The sequence below is a fragment of the Protomyctophum parallelum genome, assembly GCF_964188405.1.
Source record: "Protomyctophum parallelum genome assembly, chromosome: 13".
Classification (NCBI taxonomy): Eukaryota; Metazoa; Chordata; class Actinopteri; order Myctophiformes; family Myctophidae; genus Protomyctophum; species Protomyctophum parallelum.
Window position 1 is genome coordinate 3925628 of NC_139708.1, and position 12993 is coordinate 3938620.

General features: G+C 46.8%; 1 protein-coding gene across 1 annotated transcript in view; it reads right to left on the minus strand.

Annotated features, from left to right (window-relative positions):
• ppap2d (phosphatidic acid phosphatase type 2D) overlaps window positions 1-12747 on the minus strand; it is a 30062-nt gene extending 17315 nt beyond the window's left edge. Inside the window, 1 exon segment of the mRNA XM_083779812.1 lies at window positions 12042-12747. Within this exon segment, the coding sequence (XP_083635938.1) occupies window positions 12042-12265 (224 nt within the window). The 5' untranslated portion in view covers window positions 12266-12747.
• Window positions 12748-12993: the final 246 nt, after the last annotated feature.

The following is a 12993-nucleotide window of genomic DNA, read 5'->3' on the forward strand; positions in this document are numbered from 1 at the left end:
TATTTTTAAATAGCTAAAGCATAACATGATGCCAACACCAAAATGGGTGCCCGGTCAGAATGGGTTAAAGGACTAACCGATACGATCACGTACACATTCCGTCAACCTGTGCTGTGACATTCAAGCATTAACTGTCGCTATTTTTGGAAAACCGTAGGACATATTTGAACATATAGCTCGAGTCACAACATGTCACAGTGTGAAACATTGCGAGTTTGTAGTCTATATAATGACTGCCCCAAAATTGGGACACCAGATTGAAAGAGGCTAATGTTTCATCCGTGTGGGCCTCACGCTGGTGGCAGGGCATCACCTTTGTCCCAGATTTTCATATTAGATGTGCCAATGTGGGTCGACGACAACACAGTTCTCTGGCAGAGCCTATAATAACCAGCACTCCCTTCATCAACAATCAATGCATCACTGTCTGGCGGGTCAAGGGCTGGCAGCGAGCGCACATCCGTTTCAATAAAGCTCAAGTCTGGTCGAGGGAGGGAGGTTGCTTTTAAAGTGTCTTTATGCCGTTCATTTGACACACATTAACAAGACACACACCGCCCCGGTCAGAGGTCTGACCCATTAGGACGCCTCGTTACTCCTTCGCGGCTGGCCAGTGAGTGGCTCCTCTCCATCCATCAACCTCTGGCCCTGTCTCCGTGGGGGGAGTCGGGGGTGCAGGATATAGCCAGTCGTCTGAGAATAATCAATGTTCTTGTTGTGTTGTCGGAGCAGTAATGGACACATTCTCCATTACAGTCAGATCCAAAGTGCCAGGGTCTGTGGTTATCATCAGACCACAGACCCCTTAGTGGAGGAGTTTAAATACATTTGGAGGCCTAATGGGCGCCGTGAAGCACTCCGCCAGATAGCCAGTGTTTTTTATTACCTCACTCCTGCCAATAGCGATGGCTTCTTCTGTGTTTGCTTTCTGTCAAACCTACAAACAGACAAGAGCTCTAAATGGCCACAAACCAAAAGGCTATACTGTAGAAAAAAGATGTTCTGCGCAGCTCCTCCAATAGCAAGATGTGACAGTCAAATGCCAATCTCAGTCCCTGACATTTACAACATGATTGCGGAAGAACAAAAGACACAGACATCGCAAACAAATGCTATAAGGGTGGACAGGAAACGCGCGGCGCAGTAAAGCCGAACCATGTCCAAACAACCCCGCCGTGCCGTGCGGCGCAAAGTAAACCCCAGTTCCTCAGTCAACCTCCATGCCTTTACAGTGGCCCCTAAACGGCTTTCACAACAAGGCAACAAAGCACTCTACAGCCCCCTCACATCATCTGTCATGCAGCTGTGAGGAAACCTCTGCACCTGGCCAAGACGGAGAGAGAGGAGCCAGAGCAGGCCGGAGCCAGCCAGCCAGCCAGGCAGGCAGGCAGGCAGGCAGGCAGGCAGGCAGGCAGGCAGGCATGCAGGCAGGCAGGCAGGCAGGCAGGCAGGCAGGCAGGCGGGCAGGCAGGCAGGCAGGCAGGCAGGCAGGCCCGCCAGGGGGAACCAAGCAAGGCTTGGGTAGGAGAGAGGAGGTCTCACACAAACGGGCCAAAATGGGCCCAATACTCAAAGCAGGAATGCTTTCAAATAGTCAAAAGGGACAGATAGAAAGAGAGAGAGAGAGAGAGAGAGAGAGAGAGAGAGAGAGAGGGAGGGGGACGAGTGCAGAAACTCTGCTGGTTCTAATTTACACATCTATGACCACAGCCCAGAATGAGCTCACTGTGAGAGAACAACAACCACCCAAAGGCAAGAAATAAAACAAAAAGCAGCTATGGAGAAAGTGAATAAAGGCAGAGCCGAGAGGAAGAGGAGGAGGAGGAGGAGGAGGAGGAGAGAGGGGGGGGGGGGGGTGTTATAGTTATTCATGTGCATGCTGCGGGGGCATGCATGCTGCGGGGGCATGCATGCTGCTGTTCAGTGTGTGTGCTCGTCAATAACGTGTCAAATCAGAAAGTGGGTTGAAATGCATGGCCAGAAGGCTGGAATACATTGACAAACGAGGGAGAGGAGCGGGGAGCGGACACTGGGTGGTGAGAGAAACAGAGATGGAGCAGAGGAGGGGAGATGCTGGGGTAGAGGGTTCTCTCTCTGTGGAGAACAACGCAGACGGAGGCGATTAGTGGTGGTTCTGGAATGCGAGGGTCAGAGATCTGGGCTCTGCTGGGACCCGCTCTGTAAACAGGACCCCGCCTCAGCCAGCGGAATATCCTTAACTTACACTATACACACACACACACACACACACACACTACACATGCACTACACACGCACTACACACGCACGCTCTTGCATGCAAATAACCAAACGTACCGCTGACACACAGACTAACACACAACCAAACAAACAAACCACAAAACAATCCCAGTGGCCCACAAAAAAACCCAACCAACCACAACCGACCAAATAAACCACCCTGGAGCCAGCAAACCACACGAAGCTAAACAATCCTTTACAGACAGTCACTGGAGCAAACAAACGGAGCCCTTGGACATTCAGTCAGATAGATTACAGACAGAATACTTCATCACACCCAATACTATTCCACTGCCACCGTGACAGAACTACAGAGACCATCAAGGCTAATTAAAAAAGTAGAACATGCACACACGCATGAACACACACACACACATACACACACACACATGCACTCACGCACGCACGCACGCACACAAACACAAATTGAGCAGGTGCCGAACAGATGAAAGGTCTACTAAAAGAAAGAATAAGAACAATCTGCACACTAGCGTAATACTCTCCAAATGATTTTAATCTTTTTAAACACTACAAAAGATGTTTAATAATCGCCAAGAGAACATTTTTGAACCACTGGGTTCTTCAAAGATCCCTTTTGTAGATCAAAATGATCTATTGATGATAACGATAACACCTTTTTCACAAACACCTTTGGGACCATTAACGCAGTGTGCCAAATCTTTCTTTTGAATTATAATTTGCCCTATGGCTTTTTCAAACAAGCATTGCTTGACAAAAAATGACGTATTTTCAAAGGGTGGTTCAGGTCATGAGACTATATAAATTAGCCTTTTTATTGCTCTGCCACCTCCTCAGCCAGTAGTATGTATGTAGTAGTGGCTTCATGTGGCGATACAGTATGTGCAGTCCGTCCCCCTCCCGGGGTGGTCCTCCTTCCACCCACCTAGGCCCCCTCTCGCCAGCCTCTGGGACGCACGCCAGCTTTTCCCACCTCGGCTTTAAGCTGCTTGTTTATCTAGGAAGGAGTCAAACTTCCCTCAAAATATGCTGGTGAACTGGAGTGTTGGTGGCGGTTTGTGTTGTCATGCTAAGCTCAGTAAGCATGCTAATCCCTAATAACAGCGGGATGAAGACGCAGCGCTGCATGGGGGGTTTGCATGGCATAATGGCCACTGGTATTCTACACAGCAGGGCTGGGTGGGCCAGAAGAACCAGTGTTGGCAAATCTGCTTATTGTAAGTGACTTGTTATTTCTGTAAAGTCGCTTGTAAATATTGGTAGTTGCGTGTGGGTTTTTTTTCTTTTGGCCTTGTTTAGCTGCTTATTTGGGCTTCTCTCCTAATGTTGCTTAAACCAGTGCATGGCTCTCAAATATTTTATGACACCCACATTAATATCTCCATCTAAAAGTATTTTGTGCACCCGATGCAAGATTAGTGTGCCTAAATGTTTACAAAATATATTCTACAAAAATAAATTCATGTGATGCGAGGATCAATGCATTGCCTACGGTGAATCTTTCATGAAAAGGAGTTACAACAGCGACGCCGTGATCCTTCAAAGGTTAGCGTAAACACCGGCAGGGAACGGGAGTTAGATATTGATTTATATTGCTGAGACCATGCAACCTAGTCGTTTCAAGCAGCTTGTTTCTCTTGCAGAATCTGGCAACACTGGCCAGAAACCATTATTATTACCACACAAAAAGCTCTATCCTCCGCGAACCTGTGTGCAGCCATAACACGGTTTGGGTCAGGTACTGTATATTTCGGAGCACAGCGAATCCTTTTATGTTTCGACCTGATAAAAGAAAGCCTTTGTTCAAGAGAGGCGGTTTGGGGGGGGGGGGGGCATGAATGCTCATGCACGTGTCGTCGTGTACACGCATGCCATGCACACACATGCACAGAGAGGCATGCGTCCTGTGCCCGTCAGACAGGACATGAAGTCATTGGCACCAAGGCTGTGATTATGACTGGCAAACCGCATTGAATCCACCACATACCTAATTAAAAAATATTGTGTGTGAAACGCGTCTGTGTGTGTGTGTGTGTGTGTGTGTGTGTGTGTGTGTGTGTGTGTGTGTGTGTGTGTGTGTGTGTGTGTGTGTGTGTGTGTGTGTGCTCCTCCTTGGTGGGCTCCAGGTGGTAGAGAGGAGATAGGGGTGACTAGCTGGGGCCTGGGGGTGGTGGAAAAAGTACTCACATTTTTACTTTCTTAAAGGTATATTCAGTGATTTCACTTAATTCAAATATCACTTATTTTTTTGTTTTGTTGTGATAATCCTCTCTACTATAGAGTGTGCTGACCATATAAGGAGTTCCTCCCTGTCCCCAGTTAACCCCTGGGGGTCAAAAAACCTTAGGTTTCGTTTTTGACTCTCTATCCTGATTGGACGAAAGGCTGGGTCCCACAGCCAAAAACGAAACCTAAGGTTTTTTGAGTGAAATCACTGAATATACCTTTAAGTACAAGTGTTAATAATGCAATGTATAAATACTCTATACAAATACAAGTAAAAGTCCGGAATTCAAAGTTTACTTGAGTAAAAGTACAAAAGTATTGGTATCAAAATTCAAAATGTATATGAATATCAAAACTAATGATTATGCCGAATGTTTTCAAAGGTATAAAAATCTTTTGAAAATAGCAGATCTACAAGCTCACAATGCATCGCAATGATGCATTGTGAGCTTGTATATTGGCTATTTTCAAATGGACAAAAAAATTAATATATATAGGGCTGATGTGGATAAGAGGGAGGCGTCATAAGGCGTCCTGTGGCACTGAGTGTTAATGTATGTTTGTTTTGTAATAATAATCAAAGTAAAAGTAAAAGTATAATATTTGGATCCGAGATGTGGTGGAGTAGAAGTATTGGAAACTGGAAATACTCCAATAAAGTAAAAAAAGAAATAACTCCAAATGTTACTTAAGTACAGAACTTGAGTATATGTACTTAGTTACTTTACAGTACCACTGCCCCCAACCACCCAAACCTCTGTCTCCCTAAATTGGCTGGATTGTCCCAAACGTTCTGCTCTGTTTTGTCTGCCCCGATGGCAGCACAAAGAGAAGAACAAAAGAGACTCACTATATCTTCACTGACCATCTGCTATCTGTTGCAGCTGGACTCCATGGAGACCACACTCCGTTATTTAAGCTCCATCTTTAACACTTAAAGATGGAGTGCCATGATTTTTGTATTTTTGTTCAGTTATTGTTATTATGTGTTTATGAGGTGACAGTATACTACATTAGACCCCTTGGTGTGGTTGTTATGTGCAATTATGTCTTGTATCTTTTTTGTATCTTCCTGGAGGCTGATACCTTGACAGTCAAACGTTGAAAATGTGAAATGAAAAAACAGTGATATGGTGACATCACAATATGATCGCCTCCCCCTTTGTCATACAACAACAGCTGTGGGTGCGTTGTTCAGGTGGATTACCACGATCACCAACCGCCAGGAAAACACTTTTTTGAAAACAAATTGTTCCTCTTATATATAATAATACCTGATGCTCATGTTTTAAGGTGGAAAATCACGGCACTAAATGCTGCCATACAGTGCCAAATTCTGGACACTCATGGACTGCAACCGACGGCATGGCCCCTGCATCAACAGGCGAGGCACAGCTGTACTGTGGCACGTGTCATGAGGCCGTGGGGGTTCAACACATGTGTGCTCGTTACGTTACACACTCAAGAGTTAAATTAACTCTGAGATTTTAGCGACGGCATCACTCGTCACGGCGAGGTGCACCTTTCCCACCACGCGTCAACGGGCGTGTTTTCCGCTGCGAACCGCCCAAATATGTCGACGACAACCACAGACACTGCGGTGCATCTGCGCCGGGATTGAGGTCGTGGCGAGTGACAGACATTTTCATCGGCCTATCCGATGATGAGCCCATACATACACGTGGTTAACTTCACCGCTCCCACCCTAACGACAGGAGCAATCATCCGCTACATACATGTGCTACTGCTATTAGCGCTAATCGTGTCCACACATAGTCCCCCGCCCCCGCCAAAGACCCCCCCTCTCTGTTCTCACCACGCTTCACTGACCTTCTTCCAGGAGCACAGCTCTGGACCTCAGGGCTTGAGCGGTGAGCTCCAAGCAGATCTGTATGTCTGTCTGTCTGTCTGAGTCAGCAGGAACATAAAGGGCTTGCCACTGCGGCATGTGTATAGTCAGGGAAGTTCAACTCAAAACTACTCGCCGGCACTTTGCGGTGAGAAGGTAAGGGTGTCTTGTTTGCAACGTGAGAGAAACAGAAGGGGGGGTTGCGGTTTCAGGAGGACTGGGTGAGGGTGGGGAGGGGTCTCTCTCTTCAACTGTGTGGTGTTGGTGGTATGTATGTATGTATGTATGGAAAGAGCTGAGGTCTGCTGCAGGGCTGTCTGTCTGTCTGTCAGTGTGTTTTGGTTTGGTGGGGAGGAGAAGTGCGGTTGGAAGAACTTCAGACACTCTTCAGACAAGGAGCGGTCCACGGAGCTTTGAGTTTGGGGGGGGGGGGGGGGGGGGGGGGGGGGTAGGGGGCTAAGAGGGAAGATTCCGGCAGGTGAGATGTGTCATGATGATAGAATGATGGTGGGGATAGGGAACCATGGGATGGCGCCAAAGGGGGGGCTGTCTGAGACTCCATAGTGGGATGTGTGTGTGTGTGTGTGTGTGTGTGTGTGTGTGTGTGTGTGTGTGTGTGTGTGTGTGTGTGTGTGGGTGGGGGGGGTCATTAATTCTGAGACAGCCTCGAGGATAAGGGCTAACGGGTATACTGTATTTTTTCACGCAGGTATATATACCGAGATGGAATCCTCTCCAGAGCCACTGTGGTTAATTAGCGTTGCAGATTAGACTGTCTTTTATTCATCCATTACTATGAATACCTATGGAACATCTCGGGTAGTTATGGAGCGTTTCCTGAAGAGAAAAGATTGGCCGTTACCTCATTAAAAGCACATTAGCAACTATTTGGTGCGTGCAGCTTCTTCCCCCTCTGGCTGTCTGTAGAGAACGTAAACAACACAGCTGTGTGGACTAAAGCCTATACTAGCAGACTACTGTGGATCCTCGAACCCCCATGGGGGGGGGGGGGGGGGGGGGGGGTCACTCACGCTGTGCTCTTGGACCGCTTTTTCCATCACCACTCTCACAGAGGACCAGTGGTGGAAAGTAACTAAGTAAATTTACTTAAGTACTGTACGTACAATTTTGAGGTATTTATTTTGTACTTTACTTCACTATTTCCAATACGTATACTTCGCTACTCAGTCAAATATTGGACTATTACTCCACTACATTCATTTGAAAACTTTGAAACTTTAGTTACTAATTAGATAGCCGATCTACTGTACAAGCTCACAATGTGTCGTATCGCGACGCATCGTCGTGAGCTTGTAGATCTGCTATTTTCTACATACATTATATGTACATTATACATTTGAAAACTTGAAATTTGTTCATTCTGCACAATGACTACATCCTACTTTTGGTACTTTAAAGTACATTTTGAAGCCAACGCTTTTGTTTGTACTTTTTTCTACATTGCAGTACTGATACTTTAACCCATTCTGAACGGGCACCCATTTTGGTGTTGGCATCATGTCGTGCTTTAGCTATTGAAAAATAGCAGATCTACAAGCTCATATCGCGCCACCGAGTGGCGCGATATGAGCTTGTAGGTCTGCTATTTTTGAAAAAAATCGAAGAACGACTGACATTTTTAGAATCTGATCTCAGGTCAGAATGGGTTAATCAGACCAGTGTGTGTCCGGTGGAAACCTCGTATGAATCTGATCTCAGGTCAGAATGGGTTAACGTGGGCGGTGCCGTGCCATGCTAATGGACACGGCCAGAGCCCAGAGCCCAGATACACAGGCCTTAATGCAGTCTGTCTCAGGAAGGAAGGGTGCAGCTAATAAGGCTGCTGCTGCAGCTAATGGAGTCAAAAAGAAAGGAGAGAGAGAGTAGATCTATAGATACATTAGGCAGGTTGAGTCTGTAGTGTATAGTATACAATCACTCCTTCCATCGGCTAATGATTGGACCGGGCCCTTTTTAATGGCCTTCCTTCTGTCAGCCTCAGAATAACGTGGCATTAGAGCGTTGTGTGTTTTAATCGGGCTTATTATTCACCATGGAAAAGTTGTCAACACAGCAATGCAGGCGTGCCAGCTATAGTAGTGTACTATACCCATGCTGGCAGCTGTGATATCTCTCTCACACACACACAGAGAGAGAGAGAGCGAGAGAGAGAGAGAGAGAGAGATATAGAGAGAGAGAGAGAGAGAGAGAGAGAGAGAGAGACAGAGAGAGATTAATATTCCTGGCTCTGTACATTTTGACGAGCTGGGGCATGCTGGCCTCTCACTGTCTCACTCAACAGCTTTCTCTGCCAACTGAAGAGAAACAAGAACCTTCTTATACAAGCACACTTACAAACACACACACACACACACACACACACACAGAAGAACATGCTCACACTCCCCTCAACGCACAGCATTTTGCCGAGACACCTTCCATCCCAAAATGGAATCTGACTGAAGAAAGAAAGGAGAAGAAAGAGGGAGGAAGAGAGTGACGATAAGCTGGAAAGAGGCAGCTTTGTCTGATTGCTTAAGCAGATACAGGCTCCCTTCTCCTCCTAGCAGGCTGCTTCACGTCTTTAGAGATAGAGACTCTCTCTCACACACACACACACACACACACACACACACACACACACACACACACACACACACACACACAACCACAACCATCACTCAATGTGTACACTGTCAAATCCTGAATGTACAAATGTAACCACATTTGTACACTCTCTGAGCTACAAAATAAATGGATACATTAGCATTTATACGAGTATTTACTACGGTGTGCTTTCCCTTTCAAGCATATAAACTTACATACTGTTGGCAATTGCGCGCGTGCGCGCGCGCGCGCACGCACGCACGCACGCACGCACGCACGCACGCACGCACACACACACACACACACACACACACACACACACACACACACACACACACACACACACACACACACACACACACACACACACACACACACACACACACACACACACACACACACACACACACACACACACACACACACACACACACACACACACACACACACACACACACACACACACACACACACACACACACTCTGAGATAGCATCTTCAAGCAGCAGGGGGGGACATAGTGAAAAGAGCCAAATCATGGGTTTTTAAAGACCCACTCATTCTTGCAATAATTTTCAATTTACTCTTAAAGGAGGAAATAACTGGCTTTATTGGGGTGACAACATGGCCACCTGTGCTTGAGGGCAGACAGCGGTGTAGATAGCAGGGGGGGCCTGTCCCAGCAAGCCTCACAGGTATGACAAACAGCCGTCACCTCGTGACCTCTGAGTGGCTGGACCCTGCGTCAGACGAGTGGCCACAGGGCACAGATTCTATTGAAACCTCACCCTGTCAGTCAATGACCTGCCCCACACACACACACACACACACACACACACACACACACACACACACACACACACACACACACACACACACACACACACACACACACATACTTTAACAGATTGAGTCATTTGTGTTTTTCTAAGCTACAGGGAACATACTGACTCAAAGATGAACCTGAAAAGAATCCATCAGGGTGAAGCGTCAATCTTCTGTGTGCACGTCACAGCGCCCCCATCATCAACAACACCCGCTCGTCTTGTTCTTGAACCCGAAGGAGGCGGCCCAGGGTAGAGGTTGGTGAGGCAGGAAGCAAGTTGCCTGATTTTGACGTCCTCAATGACGCCTCAGTATTACCTCGCTCATTTAACCACTAATACCCTGTCCTTTTCAAGGAACGTCATGTCTAGGCAAACATTCTGCAAAAAGTAGTAGATCTATGAGCTCACAACACGTCACGATGCAATTTTCACTTCAGAGATTTGGTTTTACAGATAGACCCCTTGGGGGCCCCAAGTATATACTGTAGGTTTATATTGTTATGGTCATTACTAGTAATTTTAGTAATTATTAATAATTATTAATACCATAGAGTTGCAACTTAGAAGTAAGTGCCATAACAATATGCAAAGAAATACTTGGGAGAAATGGCTGCGAGAGGCTGCAGAACGTAGCTGCTATAGGGGACTCCCTCTTCAACTGATAACATCATTGCAACGACCGAGGATGCTTCAGGGGAAATTCCACAGTTACAGACAGAGGTGAATAATGAGTCTTTTGACTCTTCTCTTGACAGAACGGATCATGATCAACGGGTCAACAACCTTGGGTGGGAATCTGATGGCAGTTAAGGGAAAATTGGTTTAGTCACAAAGCATATTGTTAGAGACGAGAGCCGGGGAGGCTGCGGCGGGCAGGGTCAGTTTGTTTCTCAACAAGCCATGGCATTCATTGCTGGCAATCACCCACTGATGAATCAAGGTCAGTCCTCTGGTGTTGCTTGCACAAAAAGTGATTAAGAGATGGACAGGATGTGGGCAAGATAGATGTGGCAAGAGTGAGACAAGGGGTGTAAGAAGTTAAAGCTAAACCCTTTAGTGAGGTGGACACTTCCAGTCACAGGACAAGATGTCACAGTCCCTCCAAATGGCCTCCAAGCTGGCCTTTCCAGATTTAGGCCCATGCAGTGTCTCAATTGCAGTGCTGTAATGTAGTCCGTGGGGATAACAGGGGGGGGGGGGGGGTCATAGCAGGCTATTTCTATTTGCCGTGAGAAAGCCATGGTTGCGTGCTGAGCTAGTGCATCTGAGAGGAGAACTGAGAGAGACCATTTCCTCCGATTTGGACAGACCGATGATGGGCCACTCAACCGGCCACTTCCTAAAGACTTGTTCAGGGCCGCTGAGAAACGCGCTAACGGATCAGCTAATAGCATACCTGCAGGGGAGAGGGAATACCGTGTCAGTAGAGCCACTGTCGGTCTGTCTGTCAGAGCCATGTTCCTATGCCTAACTGCCTATGTGGCAGAATATACCTGTCTGTCAGCCTAGACGGGTTCCACCTCTCTCCTGACAGGGTAACCGTTTCCAAGCATAACACGCGCACTCCCTGCCGTGTCATAGTCATGTGAAATGATGACGGCAATAACACTCCTCTGAAATGTATTATTGTTTACAACAAGAATAACTTTATATAATTAGATGTGTGGCCAAGCATGCACGCCACTTGTTTCCTGCAAGACGTCAATGTCCTAGAAAAACACACTTTCTTGAGGTCATACTGTCCCATCTCAGAATAAGGACATAATAGATGAACTGACGCTCAGCATCCAAACATGCTCATTCAATTAGTTATATATAAGAGGCTTGCAGTTTGCCACAGTTATACGTTTGTTACTGGCAGTGTCATTATAACTAGGCTATAGCAAGGTGAACAATGGACAAGTAATTTTAGGCACTGCACAAACGAGGGGTACCACGACAACATGTGTTGTTGTGTTTTTTTTAAACCCATTCCCTTTGCCTTCCTTTTTGAGAAGCTCCAGGGTTACCATGGAAACTGAAGTATTCCCGGGACAACTCTCCCCGTGTGCCAGCTGGCCCTCAGCGCACCGACTCCCCACGTGCACTGACTGACTGCACTGTGCACGGCACTGGGGGGTGCTTCACTGCACTGTGATGAAAAGACATAGCCCACTGTGCGTCTTTCATTCTGTTTATTTCGATCTCTTTATAACGGTCTGCTGCTGCCTGTAATATAACGGTTTAAAAGTTCACTTTAAAAAAGCCTGGGCTTTGCGATGCAGTGTGTGTGTGCGCGCGTAGTAGGCCTACTACTTACCGATACAGAGACATAATACATCCAAGCACACGAGCATCCTCCGTTTGCCGAACAGAGACCCTTCCCCGGGCTCAGTGAGGAAATGCATGCCCACCCCAGAGCCGTTCTCCCTCGCCTCGCCGACTCCTCCATTGTCGGCCAACCGCAGCTGGAGCTCAGCGTCCCGGGGTAGCGTGGTGCTGGTCGTGTGGTGGCTGTTAGTGGAGTTGAACTTTTGCATGATCTCTAACTAAATTAAAGTGTCCTAGAATATAACTTGGAAAAGATAAAAGAAATGAAAGCCTGGTAGCCTGTGGTGTTACTACTAGGCTGGATAGGGCAGAAGTTGAGGAATTCCAACAACAAAAAAAACAGTCAGTCCAGAATTCGTTGACAGAAAAAATCCATGTTTTAAAAAACAAACAACGGCAAGGCTGTTGTTAATGAGACGTCAAGGTAAGTGTTGCGAAATAATCAGAAGACGAGAACGTGTAATAAACATCCGCCAACTTTCTACGCTAAACTACAGCGAAACTTTCGCTGACTGGCGTTATTATTCCTTTCGACTATCTATTAGTGTGTCCTCAATAAACCTTTAATTTACCAGAAACAAACGAAACCGATGTCTTAAGTATCACCACGCCGGAGCCCACAACAACATGTTCGATCCGTCTGCCAGCTTTCACTGACTTGTCCATATTCCAGTCAGTGAACTATCTCAACTTTAACACACACACACACACACACACACACACACACACACACAGCCACATCCATGTGAGAGCACTTTCTCCCGTCCCTCTCCTCTGCTCTGCCCCTCCCCTCGGCCAGGGAAGTTTGTTTTCATTCGCAGTAAACCCTGTTATGCAGGCCAGGGTCGCAACACCCTAGCTGGCTGCATGCTCCTCTCTCTGCTCTCTGCCAACCACACCAGTGGGCAGTGGTGGAAAAAGTACTTTCTTTTTTACT